We start from the raw sequence: 22,559 nt of genomic DNA, 5'->3' as shown, positions 1-22,559 counted from the left end.
AAAAGCTGGTTAAATCGGTTTGAGGAAGAAAAAGTAATCTATTGCAACAGGCCACGTGGGACGTGGTGCCCCCGCAGTTCCCTTGGCCGGTTGTAAATAAATTTTCTCTTTTGTAAAATATCTTATAAAAGAAATATAATTTTATAAAAATATCTCTCGTTTAATACATTATTATATAATGTGTTGTACAAAATGTTGTGGATATATCATTACTCTAAATTAATATCATCATGAACAGACAAGCAAATTATATGCAGATCACTGCTGCATATTGATCAAAGCATCATGCATGATCAGTACTAGATCACGGAAAAAAATGGCCAACGGATTTGATCCTGATCCGAAAAATTGTTTTATGTCATACAAGATCAGATTCTGATATAGAGATACAAGTATGTTTTATGGATATATTCTGATCTCCTGGTAGAATTTGACAGATTAATGCATGCCATGATTAATTTATAAGGCTTTATTGACCAACTCTCGTACGTACACTATGACGATATAAAGAGAAATGCCAGTAAAAGGCTAGCTTTTTTATTGTCTAGATGATCAAGAGCGGATCGAGCATTAACATATATAAAAAGCAAACAACGATCGATCGAGCGAGCCGCATGTATGGCGCTCTACATTGCGCGCAGTTCACAACATTAAACTTCAGCCCTCCTCTCAGACCTTGACGACCTTGAACTTGACGGCCTTGAGCGAACCAAGGTGGACTCCTGCCTGTTAAATTTAAGCCTCCTAGCATCCTCTCTCGGAATTTGGAACGCATTGGCAAGAACTTCCTCCGGCAATGCCCTGATAGCCGAGGTTGGGCCAGCAAGCGGACTAACCATGGCATTCTCATTTGTCTTGAATGAAACCCACTCGAAGCCCTCATTGCGAGCCCTTTTCACAACCGCAAAGTTCTGTGGAATGGTTAGGAGCTGACCCTCTCTAAGCTCATCGTCGAACACTGTCTGACCAAAGTTGTCCACCACCTGAACCTCGGCACGACCCCTTAAAGCATACACCACACTGTGGGCGTTCAGGTTCCAGTGTGGAACATACAGAGCATCCTGCATACATTTTTTTAAGATCATTAATTTTGTCAATATTTCGCTAACATTACTCAAAAAATCGTATAACTGCATGTCAGAAAGTAGAATGTAGAGTTAATTACACTATAGAGAGCTCCCCTCTCGGCGCTGAGTTGCAGCCAGCGCAGGACTGGGAGGGTGTGGCTGTTGACTGTGCTGATGCGACCGGCTTCTTCAGTGTAAATGTCGGCGCGTGAAGGGTCGCCGATGTTCTCCCTCAACCTCAAGGTGCAGATAGTCTCCTCCAGCCCATTATCATCACGTCCGCCACGTCTGCTCTGGCGGCGCTCTCTTTCCGACTCTCGCTCTCGCTCTCTCTCTTTCCTCTCCTCGCGCTCCTGTTCCTCACGTGACCATCGTGGCCTGATCACTTGAAGCTGACGGCCTTCCACTCTCACTATGCTCCTCCTGTGATCATTCTCGCTCTGAAGTCTTCTGGCCGTTTCAGTATCCACGTTGAAAGCGTCCGCCAAAAAATCAGCATCGAAGCCACTGAACACATTGTTGCCTAAGTCCCTCTGTTGCTGGCCGTGCTCGCCAGGGCGTTGTTGACGTTGTTGCTGGCGGCGGTGCTGCTCGTATTCCTGCTGACCTTGTGGCCGAAATTCGTCGTCGGGGTTCCCAGCGAGGTAGAAATTCTATTGCGTACATTATAAAAAGCAACACAGTAAGTACATCGATCCAACACATTATATATATGTTTCGTTCATATCAAAAGAACCAACAAACACTCTTTTATGTCAATGGTTTGGAATTAAGATAGTAGGCAAAAATCTCTTGGGCAATAAATAATACATTAGAGGAATACAAGGAGATTTGAAAAATATTTCTGAGAGATGAAAATCTAGGAGATCTGCATTGAGGCGTTAAATATTATTTCGACGTGGCTTATAGAGAATAATTTTGAGAGGGAATATAATGTGAAGTTCTTACTCTGGGGTTCTGGTCAAGCTGATTGGCATTGTTGTTGGTGTCAAGGAGAGAGATTGCAACTACTGGGTTACTGCCGTCGTTATAGCTCCAATGGGCTACTCCTGCCGGGAATGCGATTATGTCGCCCTCTCGGAAGTGTCGAATCTTCTGGTGCCGGTCTTGTTGGAACTCGCGACTCTGTCCTTGTTGAGATTGTCGTTGAGATTCTTCAAATGTTTCAGGACAGCCGGGAAGTAGAACCCCGGTGATACCCCTACCTGTACCGATCGATATTCAAAAGTCATGATCAGTACGTAATCACATTTAATTATCACCACGCATGCATGGTTTTATTTACTACATTATATGTTGTTTTTGCGTGCATTTGAAAATAATAAATAAATATATATATTTATATATATATATATATATATATATATGAGGGATTAATTAATTCAATAAAAGGTGAGCTGAAGCCACCTCTGGCGATGTAGACGAGTTGAGGAGCATTGCTGTATTGAGGCAAGAGAAGGCCATTGGGCTCAATGGTACGACGAACGACGGCAACCCCAGCGCACTGGAACTGCTGGTTGTTCGGGTCCCAGGACTCGATAACACCGGCTTCGGCCTCAATGCGGTTAGTAGGTTCAAGGGCAGCGAGCCTATTGAGCTGGCACTGGCCAAATTGTTGTTGTTGCCGCCCCCCACTTTGAGCAAGGCAACCATTGAAGAGCGCCACAATAAGGAACAGATAAATGGATAGCAAGATCATGGGCTTGGCCATGGTGATATCTGATGATTGTTTTGAGGTACTGAAGGCATGGGGGGGGACTAGGGAAGGTTGTATATATAGGGGAGGAAACTGGACGAGTAAGAGACACGCATAAGAGGTGGGCAAGGAATCTTTCGCCATTCTTCAATTTGCATGGCTATTAAAACCCTAGTTTCTTACACCTCATTATGCTTGTTGGGGCAGGTGGCTTCAAGGGTTCAGAGAAAGATACAGAAGCAGTGTTGTCTTCATCCGAGAGCTAGCTAGCTTTAATTTATTAAGTATTTCGGCACTGATCTATCATCATCATCAATGAACTCCCACTAGCTAGATAGCGTCCTTATATAACCATAGATATTAGATGATGTTGATAATTTATAAGCTAGACTGATAAAATTTGCAGGCCGTCGATGGAGGCCGTGGTTTGTTAATTAGTTGCAATATCGACTGATTAACGTTAGTAATACGGGATATATATTAATTTGTGCGTCTTGATCATGTTATGAATTAATCAATCCTATTACTTTATTGGCTGAATATTATTAATGCTGAGTTATTAATTGCTAATTTAGATTAATATTGCATATTAATGAGAAACATAATAAATAATGAACTTTAATTGAGGGCGTATATATATAATAATTAATAATGGTCTTTCCGTCCATTAATTTCAATAATTAATTCACTACATGACACTAATTACTTGACACGTTATGATAATTAAGACCAGAGACATGCAGACATTTGTCACATATATATACAATAGGCATTTTTTTTTTTTGACATTTCTAGTAGTTAACATAAAATGCCAACAAAAAATAATATTAAAAAAATCAAATGAATAATATTTAAAAATTAAATTAAATTAAATACGCACAAACTCAAACTGTATATGCATTATGCTAAAACTGATCATGGGTGAGAGAAATTAAGCTATTATATATATGTCAGTCCAAAAAATAAAATTTGGCGATAGGGTATAGAATTAGTGACCTATTATTTGTAATGACCAATGGAAAAGGAAAATCAGACCCGTATCTAAGACCATGTTGTTAAATTTGAGAGCGGACGTACATGTCGACCTGAAGGGGCTCGATCGGGATTAATATTAATATTACGACAAATTTTGTACGTCCCAAATAAAGACAATTGCGACGATATGTAATGACCGATGGAAAAGGAAAAGCACATTTGCAGCAATTTCTTAACTAATTGCAGCGACTTTGTATCGCTGCAGTAAAGTTTTCCTAACGTGTTATGGGAAAAGTAAATGCCCATTTACGGCATTTTTGTTGTATTTTTGCAGCGACCGAGAAAAATAAGTTTTTGTAAAACAGAAGTGATCAAACAATGCATCCAATCGGGCAGCGACTAATAAATCGACGGGGAAGAGTATATGCGACCAACTCGGGCGCTGAAAAACCTGTTTTCCTTGTAGTGCCAATTGTACTGAAGCCCAAAGGGCGCTGATCGATCTCACTGATGACTAACTCCTTATATATATAGTCAACTATATATAATAGAAATATTCTTATTAGAGAAATGGGCCAGATTATTTTTCATCATAAAAAAACCATTTTGATCTTTAATGATCTAAATAGAATTTGAAGTGTATATATATGTTTATTTATATATATATATATATATATAAATAGCCTATCAAACGAAAATTTCTTGTTTTAACATAGTTACAATAATTTTAATTGTTTTCCGTTAATTTTTTGTTAAATCCGTTGGGCATCAAACTTCACCTATCTTATTGGTTGCTGTAAAAGAATATTTATAAGAAAGGAAAGGAAAGGAAAACAACACTTTCAACACCAAGCGCCTCTTCGTATTTATCGCTATCGCTTCATCTTTCACGTGAGAGTTCCCGATGTGCTTCGTCAATGGCTTATACCAACCTCCAAAATCTCCCTCAGAGTCTTCAAATCCCTCCTTCAGCGTCGCTCCAAAGCTCTCTCGCACCTCCATTCCTTCACTACCACTGCTAACCATAACACTTATCTTACACTTTACGAAATATTGTACAAATAATATTAGGTAAACGCAGAGAGAGACCGTCAAGCTGCCGCTCACTAGAAAAGTCGGCCGATATTTCAGAGACTCCGACACCACTGGAGATTGAGGACAGCTGTGGTTTTTATGTGGCTTCTCTGGAGAAGGAAGTGGATTCAGTGAGCTGGACCGACAAGGTCGACGGGGTTGTCGAAGGGAATGGTAACGACAAGAATATAGAGGATGAGTTGGTTGTTGAAGAGGTTATGGAAGAGAAGTACGAGGAGGAGACTACGTTTGTTGAACCGTCATTGAGGGCTACGGGCAACAGCAACAACCACAAGAGTTTAGCCAGAAAGGTACTGCCGGACGTGCTGTGTTTATTCAATTCTAGTTTGTGGAGCCTTTGGTTCATTTCTATTAATATTTGGTTCATTTCTATTGTGGTTCAAGTTTTCGAGCCCCCCAAAATGCAAAGATTTAAGAAGGAAATGGAAATATATTTTTGGTGGTGGGTTTTGTTTCGTTCTCAAAATCCAACATGGATATGTTAAAGTCTGAATGAATCTCTGTTTTCTTCTTTTTTCCACTCCTTTTTTTTTCTAAATTTTGGTACATTTCAACATTGTCTGCCCTTTGTGTTGGTACATTTCATCAATGTTTTTTTTGGCGAGGCATTGTGACAGTTCTTTGAGATGAATTGGACAAAGGCTTGGTGTTACCTTTGCAAAACTCAGAAAATTATTGAAAGGATTTCTCGTCTATAAACTATACCTTTGTTCCTCGATTATGCTTCAAAACTAAATAAATGATGAGGGGAAGATCTGATGGAGCACAAAAAAAGCCTTTAATCACTTCTTTGTGTGTTGTGGCAATCTTTCTTGGTTTTTCGTATGTATACTATGGATCCATTTTTGGCTCAACAAACCATGGTACATCTGCTCTAGAATATGGGAGCATATCTTTGAGAAGACTTGGTTCATCGTATTTGGGTGGGGATGAAGATGCTGATGGCAAGCAAGATGAATCTTTAACAAGATTTGGCCTAGAAAATGGAGAGGATGTATCACACCAAAAAGTCTCCCAGTAAGTTCTTTCGGAATATACTTGGTGTTCGGCCCATCTATTCAGTTTAATTGTTTTCTTAATGCATCCATTGAGTCCTTTTGTCCACTGATTTTTAGAGGTTTGTGATGATCGACATTCAGAACTAATTCCCTACCTAGACAGACACCTCATATATATACCAAATGAGATTGAAGCTGGACTTATCTTTAATGGAGCACTATGAGAGACATTGCCCTCTTCCAGAAAGGCGGTACAACTGTTTGATTCCTCCTCCACGAGGATACAAGGTGGGGGAGATGCTAAGTTTAAGTGAGATAACGATGTGGAATATTTGTTATTTTCAAGAGTTTTGCATCCTCATCTATTCTACTAAATATTAGTTGTTCTGTTGCTGGTGTGGTATTTTAGGTCCCAATCAAGTAGCCAGAAAGCAGAGATCAATTATGGAAAGCAAACATACCTCATACTCACCTTGCACATGAGAAGTCTGACCAGAACTGGATTGTTGTGAAAGGTGAAAAGATTGTATTTCCGGGTGGAGGTACTAATTTTCACTCTGGAGCAGATAAGTATATTGCTTCAATTGCAAATGTAAGATGATTACTGGCCTTTACCAAATACCTTTTGCTAAGTACTTTTTCGAGTTAGAAGGCCATATAGAATTTTGCGTACTTCCTATGCTCTGCATTGCCCTATGGCTCATTTTCTCTTTTATTCAGATCTTGTTGTTTCTCTGATTTATTTTTTAGCAAATATATTTGTACTTCATGGATGAAGAAATAATCTTATATGTGGCTTAATTTTGTAGATGCTAAACTTTTCACACAATTATATAAACAATGAAGGAAAATTAAGAACAGTTCTTGATGTTGGCTGTGGTGTTGCGAGTTTTGGAGCTTATCTCCTCTCATCCGATGTTATAACGATGTCCTTAGCACTGAATGATGTGCATCAAAACCAAATTTAGTTCGCCCTAGAAAGAGGAATTCGTGCATATCTTGGTGTTCTAAGAACCAAGAGGCTCCCTTACCCTAGCAGATCTTTTGAACTTGCTCACTGTTCTCGTTGTAGGATTGATTGGCTTCAAAGAGATGGAATTCTTCTTCTTGAGCTAGATAGATTACTCAGACCAGGCGGCTATTTTTCCTACTCATCTCCCGAAGCATATGCTCAGGATGAAGAGGATCTCAGAATATGGAGAGAGATGAGTGCCCTTGTGGGACGTATGTGTTGGACAATAGCTTCAAAGGGGAACCAAACTGTTATTTGGCAAAAGCCTCTGACAAATGACTGTTATATGGAAAGAAAACCTGGTACCCTCCTCCTTTCTACCAGTCTGGTGATAATCCAGATAAAGTTTGGGGTGTGTCAATGGAAGCATGCATCACACCATACTTAGATTTTGAGTGTCTTCTCCTATTTTCTTTAGCATAATTACCCATTTTCTTCGCTGTTATAAATTGTTAACAAAAGGTTAATATTTTTTGAGTTGCTAAAACAAAACTTGTTCTTGCCTTTATGAATCATGATGCCTATGTACCACTAATTTAAAAAGTTTGTTTAAGTTTTCTTTAACTTTGGATCTATTTAGTCAAAGCTTTAAAGTACCTTCACTGTTATTTATGTCCTAAGCAATAAAAACGATCACTAAGGTTTTGTTTGTTTTGGCATAAAATATATTCTAGAAAATGTTTTTTGTGCTTTCCTATGTTTGGTCCCACCAAAGGAAGATAATAGCTCCTGAATTCTACGTGGACAAGGTCAAGATAAGATTCATGGATATGGCAGACTAATAACTTTTTAATTGATAAAAGATTACTTCCTTTCAAAAGCAATAATCAGAGCAAACTTTCTTTCCCACTATTTTTTGTTTCCCCCTCCATTTCAAACTTTTGTTTCCCCCTCCATTTCAAACAGTGAAGCCAGTACAAGTAAACTATGGATGATTCAATTTTATGTTGACCCTAACTGACTCAACCTGGCCAATAGCAGCATGAGAATTTCAACCAATAGCAGCACAAGAATTTCAACGTCGTCTCTATTAATCTTGTACAGGATGACACAAAATGAAACTTATCGCAAGAATTTTTGCTAAAATTATGGATGTTATAAACAGGATGTATTGGATTGAATGATATTTTGAACTAATGTTTCCATTTTCTTCACTGTGCCTTAAATTATTTAGTGAAATCAATCATTTTTATAAAATATATATTATTTTTTGCAAATAACCATTTCATAAAACTAGGCAAACGTGCTTTGCACGTTGCTCCCACCTGGTATATATATATCATGCATTAATATTTAATTGTTACAAATATTTTTGCACAATTATATTTTTTCTTTTCTGTTTATGGGTCTCGAATCTCGATCGGAAATACATTAATCTTCGAGGTACTGCTGGAAATAAGCTGTTAGCTAGTAATTAGGATGCATTTTGTTTTGTTTTTGTTTTTTTTTCATGCTTAATTGATGCTTACATGATACGCATTACTAAGATCAGCAATAACGTTGCATGATCGAAAACACTAGGTACTTCGATTCATTATATAAGTACTGTGGCATACGAAAACACTAATTAATTACCAGAAACTCTCAAATAGGGGTTTGGTACTTAAATTTTAAATTCTTTTCTTTCCTTTCTCAAATAGGGGGTGTGGCTCATATTCCATACTATCGGCCTTATATAAAAATCAACACAATATATATCATTCTCGTAGTATTAATTTGCATCCCGCAGGTAATTAATTAATGAAGTACCGCGCATGCATGATTAATGTTATAAAGATATTTAACTAATAAGTATAGGAAAAAAAAATCTTTGAACCCCACAGATGATGATCATGATTTAAAGGAGAGAAAAAAAGGCCACATTTTATTGATTTATTGAAGGCTGCCCTAGTACGCATATTTTCTCATGATCATGACTTGGTTTATACTACTGATCAAGTTTCCTCAACATGTTAAAAAAGCCTTCTCCATTCTACAAGAAGGACTAGCTTAATTATAAGTACGTCTAGTGGCCTAAGTAGTACTAGTAGTAGTGGTGCCATTAGTAAAACGCTGCATGCATGGAATTACAGAAATTCTCCTTTAAGAGGCTGATCGGCTGGAGGACAGAAGGAAACTCTGGTGGCCTCTGCTGTTCTTCAAGTTCTGGGCGTCTCTGAGTGACATCTGGTATGCGTTTGCGAGGACGTCGATTGGCATGGCCTTGATTACCGAGGTGTAGCCAGCCATGGGGCTCTTCATTGGCTGACCGGACGTCTTGATTGTCACGTATTCGAAGCCATCGTTTCCGGCCTTAGACGTTACCGCAAAGAACTGAGGGATCACAAACACGTCTCCACGTTTAACCCTCTCGTCGAACACATTGTTCCCATTGTCGTCCACGATCTGCACACGGGCCTCACCTCTTAACACATAGACAACCCTGTTGTCGGTCATGGACCAGTGCGGTGTGTACATTGCGTTCTGCAACAACATTGGCCTTGTATTAGGTTATTGACATCATGTTATCTCTAGAGCATGAAGATTGAGGATGCAGAATTTATATGAATTACGTACAGGGAAAAGATGGCCTTTCTCTGCGCTCATGTCCATGAATCGAAGGATTGGAAGCTTGTGCATGTTCACAATGTTTACTCTTCCGCCTTGTCTGGAGACAAAGTCGGATTCGCTTTGAGTGTCCAGGTTGTGTCTAATTCTTGTAGTGCATACAGTTTCTTCCAACCCGTTTAGCCATCTTTGTCCTTCTTGTCGGTCTTCGTCAGGTCTAATCATGCGGCGCATTTCTTCTTGGCACCTGACGATGATCCCCCGCTGGCTGTCGTCCTCCTGCAGTCTCCTCGCGATATTGACTGGAATGTTGTAGGCTTCAGCCAGCAGTTCTTCACTGAATCCACTGAATAAACTCTGGAAGCCTACTCTCTGCTGACGGCTACGTCTTTGTCTCGTGCGTTCTCGATCTCCTTCCATATGCTCTTGCCTTGGTTCGCCGCCGGCGAGGAAGAATAACTGTGAGACCAAAACTAAACTAGTTAGTTTGTGCAAAAATAACAGTTGATTGATGGAAATGATTAGGAAAACGAGTGGTCTGTTAACGTGACAGATGATTTGATCTCTCATACAAATTGATCTGTAGTCTGGATATTTATTTTTATGAACGGCTACTATATATCATCATTTGTAAATAAAATCTAAATTAATCCTGTAATAAAAAAGATGAAAGGAATTAATATGCGAGATATCTGGCTTGGATGCCCAGGAAAGACTCGATACATACATAAAGGTAGATAAATGATGAGATGGTGAGCATGATATATATATGGGGAGTGATGGTGGTTACCCTAAATCTGCGATCAAGCTGGTTAGCATGGTTATTGAGATCCATGACAGCGAAGGCAACGAGCTCTTCGTTGCCGTCATTGTAGCTCCAGTGGGCAGCACCAGCTGGAATGGCCAGGATGTCTCCCCGGCGTATCCGGTGTATCTTCTGGTGCTGATCTGATCTTCTTGATCTCTCTCCTTGCAGCTGTGCCATCTGGCTGCTCCTGCGTCTTGATAATTCCTGTGACGTTTCTGATTCATAAGTCTCTGCACATCCTGGGTAGGTCAACCCCATCAAGCCTTCACCTGCATGCATGCATGTTTGACATTAATATTATATATATATATATATAACATTTATTTATGTCTTAATTTTTAGATAACTGATACAGATACAAAAAGATTATATAAACTAAACCACAAATTGACGTTAGATTTATTTTATAATAAAAATAACTTCACAATCTGACGTACTATATCAAACCACATCAATTTATAAGTTTACTTTTATATAATCTCTTTGTGACTAAAATATTTTCGTATATATAATAGTTCTCATTGTAAATATTATGCACTAACTTATGCTAGCAAAATTCTGATTAAAATCTCTGATCTAGTGTAAAATTGTAGCTCCAAGAAAATATGTATGAAGTTTTATTCCTTTTTACACGTGCATGCAAACAGTCAATAATTAATCCCTAATTTAAACCTACGTACTATGTTGCCCTGAGGGAGTCTATGAAAACTAGGGAGTAGAACATACAGTCTACATTCATGAAAATTTTCAACATTAATTGCTTGCGACTTATTTAGTTCCAGATAAATATTAATTAAGCTCCTTCTCCGTCGACCTGGAAATTAAAGAAGAAGAAGAAGAAAGAAAGAAAAAACTCCCTAGATCTCTAACCTTGCTCAATGTAAACCAACATAGGGGCAGGGTTGAAGTTAGGCAAAGAGAGTGAGTTAGGTTGCACAGTGTGCCTGATCGCAGCAACTCCAGCACATTGGAACTCCTCCTCAGATTCCTCCCACAGCTCAGTCCGACCACCCTCCGACTCCCATCGACGGGTTGGCTCCACTGTCCTCAGTCTCTGGAGCCGGCATTGCTGAGCTGAGCCTATGCAGGGCGCAGTGGGGTTCGTTTCCCCGGAAACCGCATAAACTAGCAGAGAGAGCACTAGTGCCAGGACAATCTTTGCAGCCATAGATAAAAGAAGCAAATTGAGGGATGGTGAAAGGGAGCTGAGCTTAGAGCCCCCATTTATAGCGTGGAGGATTGGGATGTTAGTGAATAGGCCGTGGCGGGGCGGGTGGCATGGATTCAAGGCTGGCTGTTTGGTTTTGCATGGAGATCGTGTCCTTGTTTGAGAAGAACTTGCGCCACCTTGCACTAGGTTTATAACTTAGGTTTTTGAAAGATTCTTAGACGTGGTGATGCATGCAAAGGTGGAGTTGCAGCAGACTCTTAACTGATACCGAACATTTGTCATGGTTGTTCTTCATGAGAGGTCAGTCAGCAAAACTACGTAAGAAATCACATTAAAAAGTAATAAAAATAAAAAGAAAAGAGTAACAGCAGAAGATCATTGCATTTAAATACCTTAATCGATCGGGGAAAGCACAATGCTACAGCTACCGGGGCTCCGCTGGAGCTCTAGCACGTGTTTTCACGTGTATTTTTAAGTTATTTTTTATATAAATTTTTTTAACACTTTTAAATATTTTTAAAAAATAAAATAAATTTAAACCATCACTAAAAAGATGCACTTCTTTAATAAAAAAAATTATTAAAAAATATTTCCTTAATCACGAAGTAATTTTTATTTTATTTCGTGATTAAGAAAGTATTTTTTAATAATATTATAAATATTTTTTATTCTTTCAAAATATTTAGATTTATTAAGAAAAGCTATATAAAATAAAAAATAATAAAAGACATAATAAAACACATGTTAGAACCAGCTAGGACTCTAACATTATTGTTAGGAAAATAGTTTACATGAACTGGGCTAGAAGCCCAATTGATTGACAGTAAAATTGGGCTTTGAGACAGTGAGCCTTGTATTCAGCAATATATATAATAGGATTTCTTTTTCAGCAATAATATATATATATGTTGATTCAAACCGGCCCATAGAATTATATATTAACAATTTATATTAAGCTTTTATTAAAAAATCTCTTCAGGTATGTATCTCACCAACATCATATATATTAATTTAATCTCAGTATTAGTATATTTATCGATCATTTATGTAAATATTAATGTCTAATCTTTATATATTTTCCTATTAACGCTTTGGCTCTTAATTGCATTCCTTTTTTCCGTTCAAAAGTAGTGTCTGCGGCCTTTATATATTTGAAATTAAGCTCTCCCTATCTATATGGCATTATCTCAGAAAATGAGATCAGATGGGTACGCGGTATGGTCGTTTTGAGGCGTGGAATGAAAGGTTCTTAAAATAGTAGGATCCCTAGCTAGCTACTTTCTGCACATTAATTTTCGTTAGTTCTATATAATAGTGCCTGCCAGGAGGAATAGCCTGTCAACGGTTTGGAAATCAGTTTGTAATAGCCTGTCAACGGTTTGCTGTCAACGGTTTGGAATAGCCTGTCAACGTTGGCAAATAAGTTTGTCAACAGTTTGGAAATCAGTAACACCATTTGTATGCCGATTTTCATTTTTTTTTATAGAGAAAATCACTAATGGAGGTTGTGGAGTACTTTGGACAGCTTCTTGATGGGTTCGATTCTTCGTGTTTTCTGCAAATCTGTCCAACAATTTTCTACAAGTCCAAGGTTCAGGAAAAAAAAAAAAAACAAAAACGTAAATCAACATCGTAAGCTTTTATTAACATCTTCGAGAGAAGCAGTTTGCTAAGAATGAAGAGAGAGAGAGATTTTATTCAGAATGAGGAGAGGGAGAGATTGGGGAAAGAAACTGTGCTGAGAGTGAGGAGAGATAGCTTATTAGTTTGTAGAGAGAGAGTGTTTGATGAGAATGAGGAGAGAGAAAACTTGCAGAAAGAGACTGGACTGAGCGTGGTTTTATCAGATGAGATCAACTTTATTACATTAGTGTAGATTTTTATACGTGGCTTGTTTTTATTGAGGGCTGTTAAACGTCCAAGAACAGTCGAACCGTTCCAAAGAGGACCTCGTTTCTATATCCATCGTTGTCTACTTTGATCACCTGATCGATCGTACGCAACTCCAGAGAATCTTTGCAATTCTCGTTGCTGTAAAGCTACTATGCTGCCTAACGTTTACCGCTGGGCGTGCCGCCAGGCGTTTTTGGTTTTTTTCTTTTGTTTTTCATATTTTTTTAATATTTTCTCATATTTTTAAAAAATAAAAAAAATACATCAACATATTTAAAATCAATTTTTGACCAACGGTAGGCGGTCTAATGTAGACGGCATAGAAGCTTTTCCCTTTATATATGAGAGATACTCTAGATCGTTGCTGTCACCTTTTTGTATATATGTGCATGCAGCAGCAGCAGCAGCAGCAGCAGCAGCAAGTTGGGAGGCCAAACAACTAAAAGGAAAGATTTAAAAAAAAAAGAAAAAAGATTCATTTGCAGCATATATATATATATAAAACAAGTCAGTTACATACGTGGCTGACATAGTCTTATAGCTAGCATTAATGTATATGTATGCAGCCTTATAGCTAGCATGGAATATTAATAATTGTAGGAAGAGATCATAAGGATTAGGCGCACTAATATTTATGCATGCATGGTCAGATCATGAATTACGTACTAACCCACTAATTATATATTCCTGCTAGTTAGTTTTGCATCAAATAACAAGCTTAATAACTAAGCAAAATCCGTATATAACATAAAGTGATCTTGCAGAGGTTAATTGGTTGCTTTTCACACACGTACCACTACTACTACCTTTTGCCAAATATATATATATATATATATATATATATATATATATATATATATATTATACTTCGCGTAAGAACTAAGCCACTGCATGTACATTATAAATCATCAAATTATCACACCCTGGCTTCAAATTTGCCTGCATTTTTCCCTTTCACTCTCTCACAAGCTAGCACACTTCTGGCATGTCTTGTCTGAGTGTGAAGCTTCCCCCTGCTACAAAGATATGGAAAAGCTTCACCTCTAAACTCCAAAGCAAACTGCACAAGCTCCAGCGGTCTAAAGTCATCAAGAAACCCCAAAACAGGCTCAAGAAAACAACCGCCGTGCCCGGCTGTGGCGTTTGGCCTTCCCTCCTTTCTGAGCAACGCTTCCAAAGTAAAAAAGTACGGCTTGTCCATGCACACCACGTTGATCATCTTCGCCACCATCGACAAGTACGCATCTTCGAGAAGAGAAGTACTGCACAGCTTGTATATGTCGATAAACTCTTCAAAGAGCCCGGGGCTGATCAGCTGGTGGAACATGTCCAGCCACTGCAAACAAGTTGTCAGCCTAGCGCAAAGAACATGAAGCACCTTGATCAGCCAGCTGTAGTAATACAGCAGCAGCAGCAGCAAGGTGGCAGATTGCCCGAGAAAGCTATATCGGGAGATGAAATGTGGGAGTCACTGGTGTTGGCCTCGCCTCTGCTGCGTGGCGTAGATGAAAGAGCAGAGGAATTCATTGCGAGATTCAGGGCTGAAATGGAGGTTCAGGAGATGTTTGCACGCGTTTTGTAGCGACTGCTTGCCTCTTACGATCTTGATCTTTTTTCTTTTTCTTTTCCTTTTAAATAAGAATTAATGAAATAAACAAAGGTCTGAGGAACGCTGAGAGAAGAGGGAAGAGTAGGCCCGTAGTACTTTTGTATAGACTGTAAACAGTGTATATTGGACGTCTTTTCTCTATATATAGTTTGGCGATCTTCCAAGCCATAGGTTTGCTTTCTTTCATCTGCATCCCGAACCTTTTTCTCTTTCTGTTTCTCCTTCTGCCATTGTTGTGATCATGATTCAAAAAGAAAAAGGCCAGGCATCTATGTAAAATTGTGACAAGACGTTAATTTGTTCTTTCTCAAGTTTGATTGGGGCAATTTATTTGACACCGTACCCCTCATACCCGCCACCAGGAAGAGAGGCAGAAGCAAGGATGAAAGCCGTGCCTACCTAAAAGCAAGAAAGCTGACTGCCACTTGAATGCATGGAGAAGTAGTTATAAGTTTATCACTAAATACGTTATTCATCTTGAAGCGGAAGAGTTCAATACCTTTTTTTTAGCATTTTGTATGTGATCTGTACAGTAGGGGTGGACAATGACCCACGGGTCAGTTTTCGGTCTTCCCTAATATTTTAGGTCAGTGTGGGTCGAAAAACATCAGATCAACACATTATTTTTTTTTCACTGTTAGCTAGTAATCCAGAAGAGGGACGTAGTAATACAACCGAATCTTAGAACGGATGGATGTAATTTACAAGCTACAAATATTCTCATGGGGTTCGAACTGAGTAAAACAAAACAAATGAATACTCAAAAGATCAACAAGTTCTTGTCAGCATTCATCCACGCCTATGGTGATTTCACGGAGCAACCCATTTGTACAATAACACGGAAATCATCCAAATGGAGCTTACAGAAAGAAAACCACAAAACTACGTTACATCAAAGATGAAGGCTCTATACAAGTATGTTACGCCAAAACTGTGGAAGACGGCTGGTGAAACTGGCATTGTAATCCAGGCTCGTAACAAAGGAGCATCACCGCGCGTACCTAAACCTAGTGTAAGAAGTCCCTCATTGGGTCATCGTGATGCACTTTCTTCATCCTGTATGCCTCCATGTCCTCGGGAGTAACCTAAAATTGATCAAAAGGATCATGGTGAGAAAATCCATTAAGAGAACCACTCAATCAATCTAGCAGTTGCTTCTAATTCTAATTTCAGCACTCAATGGTGGTGCCGGTTCAACCATGGCAAGTTAAAAGATCATACCTCATCATTCCATTTAACATTGTATTTGCGCTTTCTCTCGTCTCTCTCTTCTCTCCTCCTTTCGTCCTCCTGTCAAGCAAAACAAGTTTTATTCAACAATTACATACATGCAAAACAATATTTATCAACTACTCGTCTACAATTTTTTTTTTATCAATAAAAAAAACTTTATTGATCATAAAATAGACAAAGGCCCGAGTATACGGGACATATACATACTCTTGTCCACAAATTGAAAGGTACACCTCTGAAAATTGGCCCATCTCAATTAAAAATTTAGATGGCATAGGCAAAAGGTTTGTGCAATTTATACTGACATTTCATGCCCTTACTACAGCTAGATTATTCCTATTCTGTTAATTTACCACTTCTTTTGGGGGGAGAACTAACTCCCAGTCTAAGTTTTATTAAGGGCAGAGGAGTTGAAAACAACACCACCCATACCATCTGAGCTATAGCCCCAGCAGAAAAGCCCAAATGTTACATTAAGAAAGAATTTGAAGAGGAAAAAAGAATCTTAGGATCAAGAGGAATATAACAGATGTCAAAGGTCAAAAGCCCTAATTCACCTTTCTAAGTGCTTCGGCCAGTAACTTCTCATTCAAAACCAAGTCATCAGGGATATCGGTTCCCCAAGTAGCAAGCCTTTTCTCCTCCATGGGTGAAGTGATCTCTGGTTTAATATTCACAATACAATGTCAAGTTAAATCAATACATTCCACAGCCATAAAAGCAGCAATAACAAGATCCAAAACAACAAAAATATGTTATTTGATTGTCACGAGCATATAGAAATTCCCAAAAAATAACTTAAGCCGATACACACCTTCCGTAGCTTCCTTACGAGCAATATTAGCCTTCATAAGATCTGTTGCAGCCTCGGCAGCCTCTATTCCAGCAGCACCGGTACAATAGCTGTTTCGGATCATCTGTTTGCAGCACTTGTAGCCCCAGTGATGATCCTTCCACCATGAACCCCAGACACTTGTGTGGTTGTTGATGTACACATCTTCTTCATACTTGCTTCTTGGAAGTGCCTTCTCCTGTAAATAGAATGAGGCCAATTATGCACAGTAACAAAACATTAACGGTTGACTTTCTTTTTCAATGTCTGTAATTGAGTACTTTACAGTCTTATGCACAAGATCAAGATTAGAAGACCAGCAATGCAAAAGAAAATCATTCATGCACAAGATCAGAATTAGAACCCCATGCCTCTTCTTTGACAAGCATATTTTGCTTGTCATCAGTGGAATTCTGCAATTAAAGTTGTAATTACAAAATAATGCTAAAACCATCTATACGAACCCTACCTGACCCTTTATGATCCTGCCAGCACGATCATATTCAACTTGTCTTTCACTTTGTCCTAGTAGAAGCTCCATTGGAAGGTCTTCTACAGTAGCAGCATTGCCATACTTCTCCAAGATGGTGTCTTTTGTGTGGGACTTCAGTTTTTCCTTAATGACCTTATAATTCTTATAAAGCAACTCAGCTTGGGACGGAGCTGCTTGCATGTGAATGTCTTGTCCCTTATCAAATGCTTCCCAAGCGTGTATGTTAAGCTGCTTGAACTCCAAAGCTTCACCACTATTTCTATGTTGGTTATCTCCCTACAATATAAAAAGCCAATAAACCAAAGTGTGATTGTACATAATTTACCCTTACGATTCATAATACAATATCTGCTCTTAAAGGGCACTTACCCCATAGAACTTCTCATTAGGATCTGCATCTGGAAGAGGATCTTCACGCATGGACCGGGTTTTGGGATCATAGTGTGCAGAGTTGACATCAAGATTTAAAAGATATTTTGCTGTGTCCTCCCGAATACGCAAGTTCCTGAAAGTTATATGTTTCAGTTTATATACAATATCCAACACCCAAGTGGAAATATATTGCCCACATAGTTGTATACAAGACCAGCAATAACAAATACTGAAGATGACACTTTAATTCTTAGTGATTCAAATCAGGATCATCTCCGAGCTTTGAGAGCCTTATTGCTATGCTTTGAAGCTGTTTCAGGACTTAGAATTAATTTATCTAAGTCTAAAATTGCTCCGGTGGGTACAGACAGGAATATTTTTGATTTGGCTAATATTTTGGGATGTAAGGTAGGTTCTTTACCTTTGAGATATCTTGGACTACCTTTGGGTGCTCCTCACAAATCAATTTCTATTTGGGATGAGGTTATTGAGAAGATTGGGAGGAGGTTAGCTGATTGGAAAAAGCTCTATTTGTCAAGAGGGGGAAGAGTTACCTCGATAAAAAGTACATTGTCTAATCTCCCTACATATTTCCTTTCTCTTTTTCCTTTACCTGCGGGGGTGGCAAAAAGATTAGAGATGATTTTTCAGAATTTCTTGTGGGATGGTAATAGGGAGGAAAGAAAATCTCATTTGATGAGTTGGAATAAGGTTTGTCAACTGGTTTCATGTGGAGGTTTGGGCGTGAGATATTTAAAGCTTTTCAACAGAGCTTTACTTGGGAAATGGCTTTGGAGATACCATAACGAGAGTAATGCATTATGGAGACAAATTGTGGATGTTAAATATGGGAGGATGTGGGGGAGTTGGTGTACTAATGAAGTAAAAGGGGTGCATGGGGTGGGTTTGTGGAAGTCCATTCGGTTGGAATGGGGGATTTTGTCAAAAACATAAAATTCAAAGTGGGGGATGGGACAAAAATTTATTTTTGGCATGATACTTGGTGCGGGGATTCAGCTATTAAGTATGTATATCCTAATCTTTTTACGATTGCTAGAGATAAAGGGCTGCAGTGGCTGATTCTTATCAGTTTTCTATTACATTGGATTGTGGAATTCAACAGAGATGTGCAGGACTGGGAAGTGGGTGAAGTATCTGATTTTTTTGGAAGATTATATGATATGAAGATTGATCAGAATAGGGAGGATAGTCTGCGGTGGGTGCAAGCTAATAACTCCAGGTTTTCAGTGAAATCTTTTTACAAGGTGTTAACTAGTCAGGGAGCTAAAGACTATCCCTAGAACTGTATTTGGAGGGCAAAGGTGCCTAGCAAGGTTGCTTTCTTTTGTTGGCTGGTGTCTCTTGAGAAAATATTAACCACGGATAATTTGAGGAAGAGAGGTTTATTGGTGGTTGATTGGTGTTATATGTGTAAGAAGGATGATGAATCTGTTAACCATCTTTTTCTTCATTGTGAGGTGGTGATGACGTTGTGGAATGAGATTTTTGCAAGGATAGGCATTGCTTGGGTGATGCCTATGCATGTGGTGGATTTCTTGGCTTGCTGGCAAGGTCTAGTGGGGAGTAGAGGTAGTGCAGCACTGTGGAGGATAATCCCTTGTGTTTATTTTGGTGCCTATGGTTGGAGAGGAATGGGAGGTGCTTTGAAGATTGTGAACACTCTATGGGGGAACTCAGGAGTTTTTCTTTAGCGCTTTAAGTTTTTGGGTGAAGAATCTTGTAAGGGATGGAAACATTTGTAATGTTTTGCTTTAGTTGTGTTTTGTTTTAGCTTGTATTTAGGTGTACTCACTTGTATACATTCTGCGTACTTGGACTATGCATATTTACTTGGAATGAAATTCTCTTATTAACTATAAAAAAAATGATTAAATATGTTTTTTTATCAATAACATCAATGGTATTAAATATGTGGCAATAGAAGGGAGAGCTCTCACCTCACAGTTCCTGTGCTTCCACCACCTGTTGTTCGTACACGCTTTTCAACCTTTGCAAAGTCCATTTGCTTGCTCTCATCAACCTTGGCTTCATCCACCCTTAGGTCATCTTCATCATCCTCCTCATCACTTACCCCAGCCTCACCATTTTCGTTGTTATTTTTCTCCTCAAGTTTCTTAAGCTGTTGGTCTTTCAGGTATTTCCTTCGTGCTTCATCTCTTGCTTCATATCTCTCAATGATATATGCATACGTGGATGCATCATAGCCATTCCAACGGTCTCGCTTGCCATCATAATCAAGCTCAAAGGTCTCTACTTTTTCATCAGGAGCAATGTGCTTGCTCGTCCACTTGGCTCCCACTTTCCGGGGTCTTTCCATGCACAACTTTGCATCATGCGTCATGGCTCCACAGCTGTTAAGAAGCATAAAATAAAACAGTTATTATCCTGCACTCGGAATAGGGAGAAGAAATAATAACATATAGGCTTCTTTTTGGTTGGCGAGAAGGGAAGGTGGTGCTTAGATCAAAGACACGAGTTTATGGCATTACCATCAACGGACCTCTGTAGTATGAGTTGCTAGTCTAGGCTGTATTTCCTTTAATGTTTGCTTCTTCTTAGCCAGTGATGGAAAGACTATTCAATTTTAGTAGTGATGCTGAAGGGTCGGGTTATGGGTGTTGGGAAGGGGGGGCACAGAGAGAGAGAGAGTACACTCACTTTTCACAGGCACCTTTCCTGTACTTGTCCGCCTGGAAAATTTTTGCCCCCCTGTCATACCATGACTTTGTGTAGTTTGGATCCGATTTCCACTTCCGTTGATGTTTTAGACTCTAAAATACAAAATAAAAGATAAATAATTTTTTGATTTTAACAAGTTATGCATGCAAGCCTAAACGATAAATCAAGAAGAAATCTACTTACAGGTCTCTCTGCATTGAGATACCAAGGTGCAGATGACATATATTGGGGAATATGAGGGTTGATCTCTTTTCCATCCTCATCAACCTCAGCCGGTGCAAGCCCAGCCTTCCGCGCTTCTTCCAATTCAATTTGCTTCCGATGGTCTTCCCTAGACTTAAAGGCAACTGCAAGCCCCATAAAATAACAAAAATATAAATTGGATGATTTCAGTCCTGGAAGAAGAAGGTAGACTTCACAAAACCACGAATTAGATCAATTACTACAATTTTTGACAAAGGAGCGTTACAATGAACAGGAATGTGTATCATGAATAGAAACAATCGATACAATTTTTATCAAAATTCACATCCATGCTAAACATGTTAAGGTGCAACCAACAAATATAAACATAATGCAATATCAATAACCGTGACTAGTACAAGTAACCCATATTGCATTTTTGCACGCTTCACACTACCTCTTTCCAAGTTTCAGGTGGTTCTCTTCTATTTTGTTTTTTCATCGTCTTACCAAATAATTCCCGGCAAACCATAGCAACCTCTAGGCCATGAAAGCATACCTTCGTGTGTTACTTCTATTCTAACACTACCACCCTCAGCTCCGACTAATCACCAAATTTTAGAGACGATGGAAACCTTTTTTAAGGAAGAAAAATTGTCTCCGATATTCTGACTCGTTTGCAAGCCAAGAAATTCGCCCTTCCCCAAGTACCATTATAATAAAATGTAAAACGATTTAAAAAAAAAAAAAAAAATGAACCCCACCATAGAAACGAAAAAAGTAGACTGTCGAATCCCTAAAAGAGCTTACGTCGGAACCAAACCAGAAGACCCATCAAATCCTAACCCATAAACCCAAAAAAGAAAATGGTTCGAAAATGATCAATTAAAACCAATCTAGAAACAGAAGCTCCAAAGTGAAACAACAAAATCAGTGTAATTAAATTGAAAGAAATTAATAGAATATAAGAATCTTAAATAAATGGCGGTAAAGTAAAAGAACAAATACCTGAAGCGGTTGCCATGGTTTGGCCCTCTTAGATCCTAAACTCCCGAGGTCTGCGATTTCAGTATTTGGAATCGGAAATCAGGAACTCTTATAAAATGCTTGGGGACCCATGCATTTCTCTAAATCTACAGACAGATTAACGCTACAAGGATAAGTCTGTTCGTATATAGGTTTTTTTGGGCCCAACTAGGATTCTACGGACTACGAGCTAACTTATGTCAAATTAGTCTGGGCTTTAAGCCCAATCTAATTTATGCCCATTATTTGTTTTTTTTTTCTCCATTTACATTTAAGCCCATGTCAAAATGGGATTTAAATGGTAACAAACGTCATCATACTTAATATATAGCATTGAATTCATTATATGAGACTCCTTACAGTTAAAAATAAAAATAATAAATATAAATACAAATATTTTTTGAGTAATGTAGCAATGCTACCCACCATTCTTTTTAGAGTAATATTACGTACAGATATGGAATGCACAAGCAACGCGAAATCGTTTTGAAAAAGAGTGGTTCATTATTAAAAAATTATTATTTTTTATGTGAATCTTGTATTTATTTACTTTTTTCGAAGAGATTACGTGGCGCTTGCGCATTCCACGACTGTAAATATCATTTCTTTTATTTTTATCATCATTCTCCACCATCTCATCATGTAGTATTAAGGCCTTGCTTATTTTCACAACTATTATCATCTCATGATCTCACCTCATCTAATCTAAATTTTCACACAAAATAAAGTAAACAATTCAATTTTTTTAAATCTCAAAACAAAAATAATATTAAAAAAATATATTATAATAATATTTTATTCCAACTTATAGACCAATCATTTAATGTAATACTATGAGAGTTGAAAAGA

At 38.4% G+C, this 22,559-nt stretch overlaps 3 protein-coding genes and 1 pseudogene across 5 annotated transcripts; 1 reads left to right on the top strand and 3 right to left on the bottom strand.

The window, feature by feature from the left end:
• Nucleotides 1–505: 505 nt before the first annotated feature.
• On the bottom strand, nucleotides 506–2,820 carry LOC121249816 (11S globulin seed storage protein Jug r 4). Its single transcript, XM_041148620.1, has 4 exons — nucleotides 2,475–2,820; nucleotides 2,016–2,272; nucleotides 1,166–1,720; nucleotides 506–1,061 (listed from the first exon to the last, which is right to left on the bottom strand). Exons 1-4 carry the CDS (start codon nucleotides 2,776–2,778, stop codon nucleotides 651–653), a joined length of 1,527 nt encoding a protein of 508 aa, XP_041004554.1. The 5' UTR covers nucleotides 2,779–2,820; the 3' UTR covers nucleotides 506–650.
• A 1,835-nt stretch (nucleotides 2,821–4,655) lies between these two features.
• LOC121249522 lies at nucleotides 4,656–7,451 on the top strand (annotated as a pseudogene).
• A 1,228-nt stretch (nucleotides 7,452–8,679) lies between these two features.
• LOC121250836 (11S globulin seed storage protein 2-like) lies at nucleotides 8,680–11,405 on the bottom strand. The gene is made up of 4 exons (XM_041150066.1): nucleotides 11,069–11,405; nucleotides 10,181–10,467; nucleotides 9,400–9,849; nucleotides 8,680–9,306 (listed from the first exon to the last, which is right to left on the bottom strand). The coding sequence occupies exons 1-4, from the start codon at nucleotides 11,364–11,366 to the stop codon at nucleotides 8,926–8,928; spliced, it is 1,416 nt and encodes a 471-aa protein (XP_041006000.1). The 5' UTR covers nucleotides 11,367–11,405; the 3' UTR covers nucleotides 8,680–8,925.
• Nucleotides 11,406–15,534: 4,129 nt separating this feature from the next.
• On the bottom strand, nucleotides 15,535–21,812 carry LOC121250772 (pre-mRNA-splicing factor SLU7-A). Of its 3 annotated transcripts, none has more exons than XM_041149985.1 (10): nucleotides 21,693–21,812; nucleotides 20,685–20,848; nucleotides 20,481–20,593; nucleotides 19,760–20,173; nucleotides 17,799–17,934; nucleotides 17,406–17,705; nucleotides 16,919–17,135; nucleotides 16,662–16,765; nucleotides 16,093–16,161; nucleotides 15,535–15,956 (listed from the first exon to the last, which is right to left on the bottom strand). In XM_041149985.1, the coding sequence occupies exons 1-10, from the start codon at nucleotides 21,706–21,708 to the stop codon at nucleotides 15,879–15,881; spliced, it is 1,611 nt and encodes a 536-aa protein (XP_041005919.1). In that variant the 5' UTR covers nucleotides 21,709–21,812; the 3' UTR covers nucleotides 15,535–15,878. The 3 variants fall into 3 exon arrangements, with proteins under 3 accessions (XP_041005919.1, XP_041005920.1, XP_041005921.1); XM_041149986.1 differs by lacking the exon at nucleotides 21,693–21,812 and adding an exon at nucleotides 21,142–21,634; XM_041149987.1 differs by lacking the exons at nucleotides 20,481–20,593; nucleotides 21,693–21,812 and having other exon boundaries at nucleotides 20,685–20,843.
• Nucleotides 21,813–22,559: the final 747 nt, after the last annotated feature.

The sequence above is a fragment of the Juglans microcarpa x Juglans regia genome, chromosome 2D (assembly GCF_004785595.1).
Source record: "Juglans microcarpa x Juglans regia isolate MS1-56 chromosome 2D, Jm3101_v1.0, whole genome shotgun sequence".
Lineage (NCBI taxonomy): Eukaryota > Viridiplantae > Streptophyta > Magnoliopsida > Fagales > Juglandaceae > Juglans > Juglans microcarpa x Juglans regia.
Note: the sequence above shows the minus strand (reverse complement) of the source record. Positions and strands in the feature narration are given on the sequence as shown.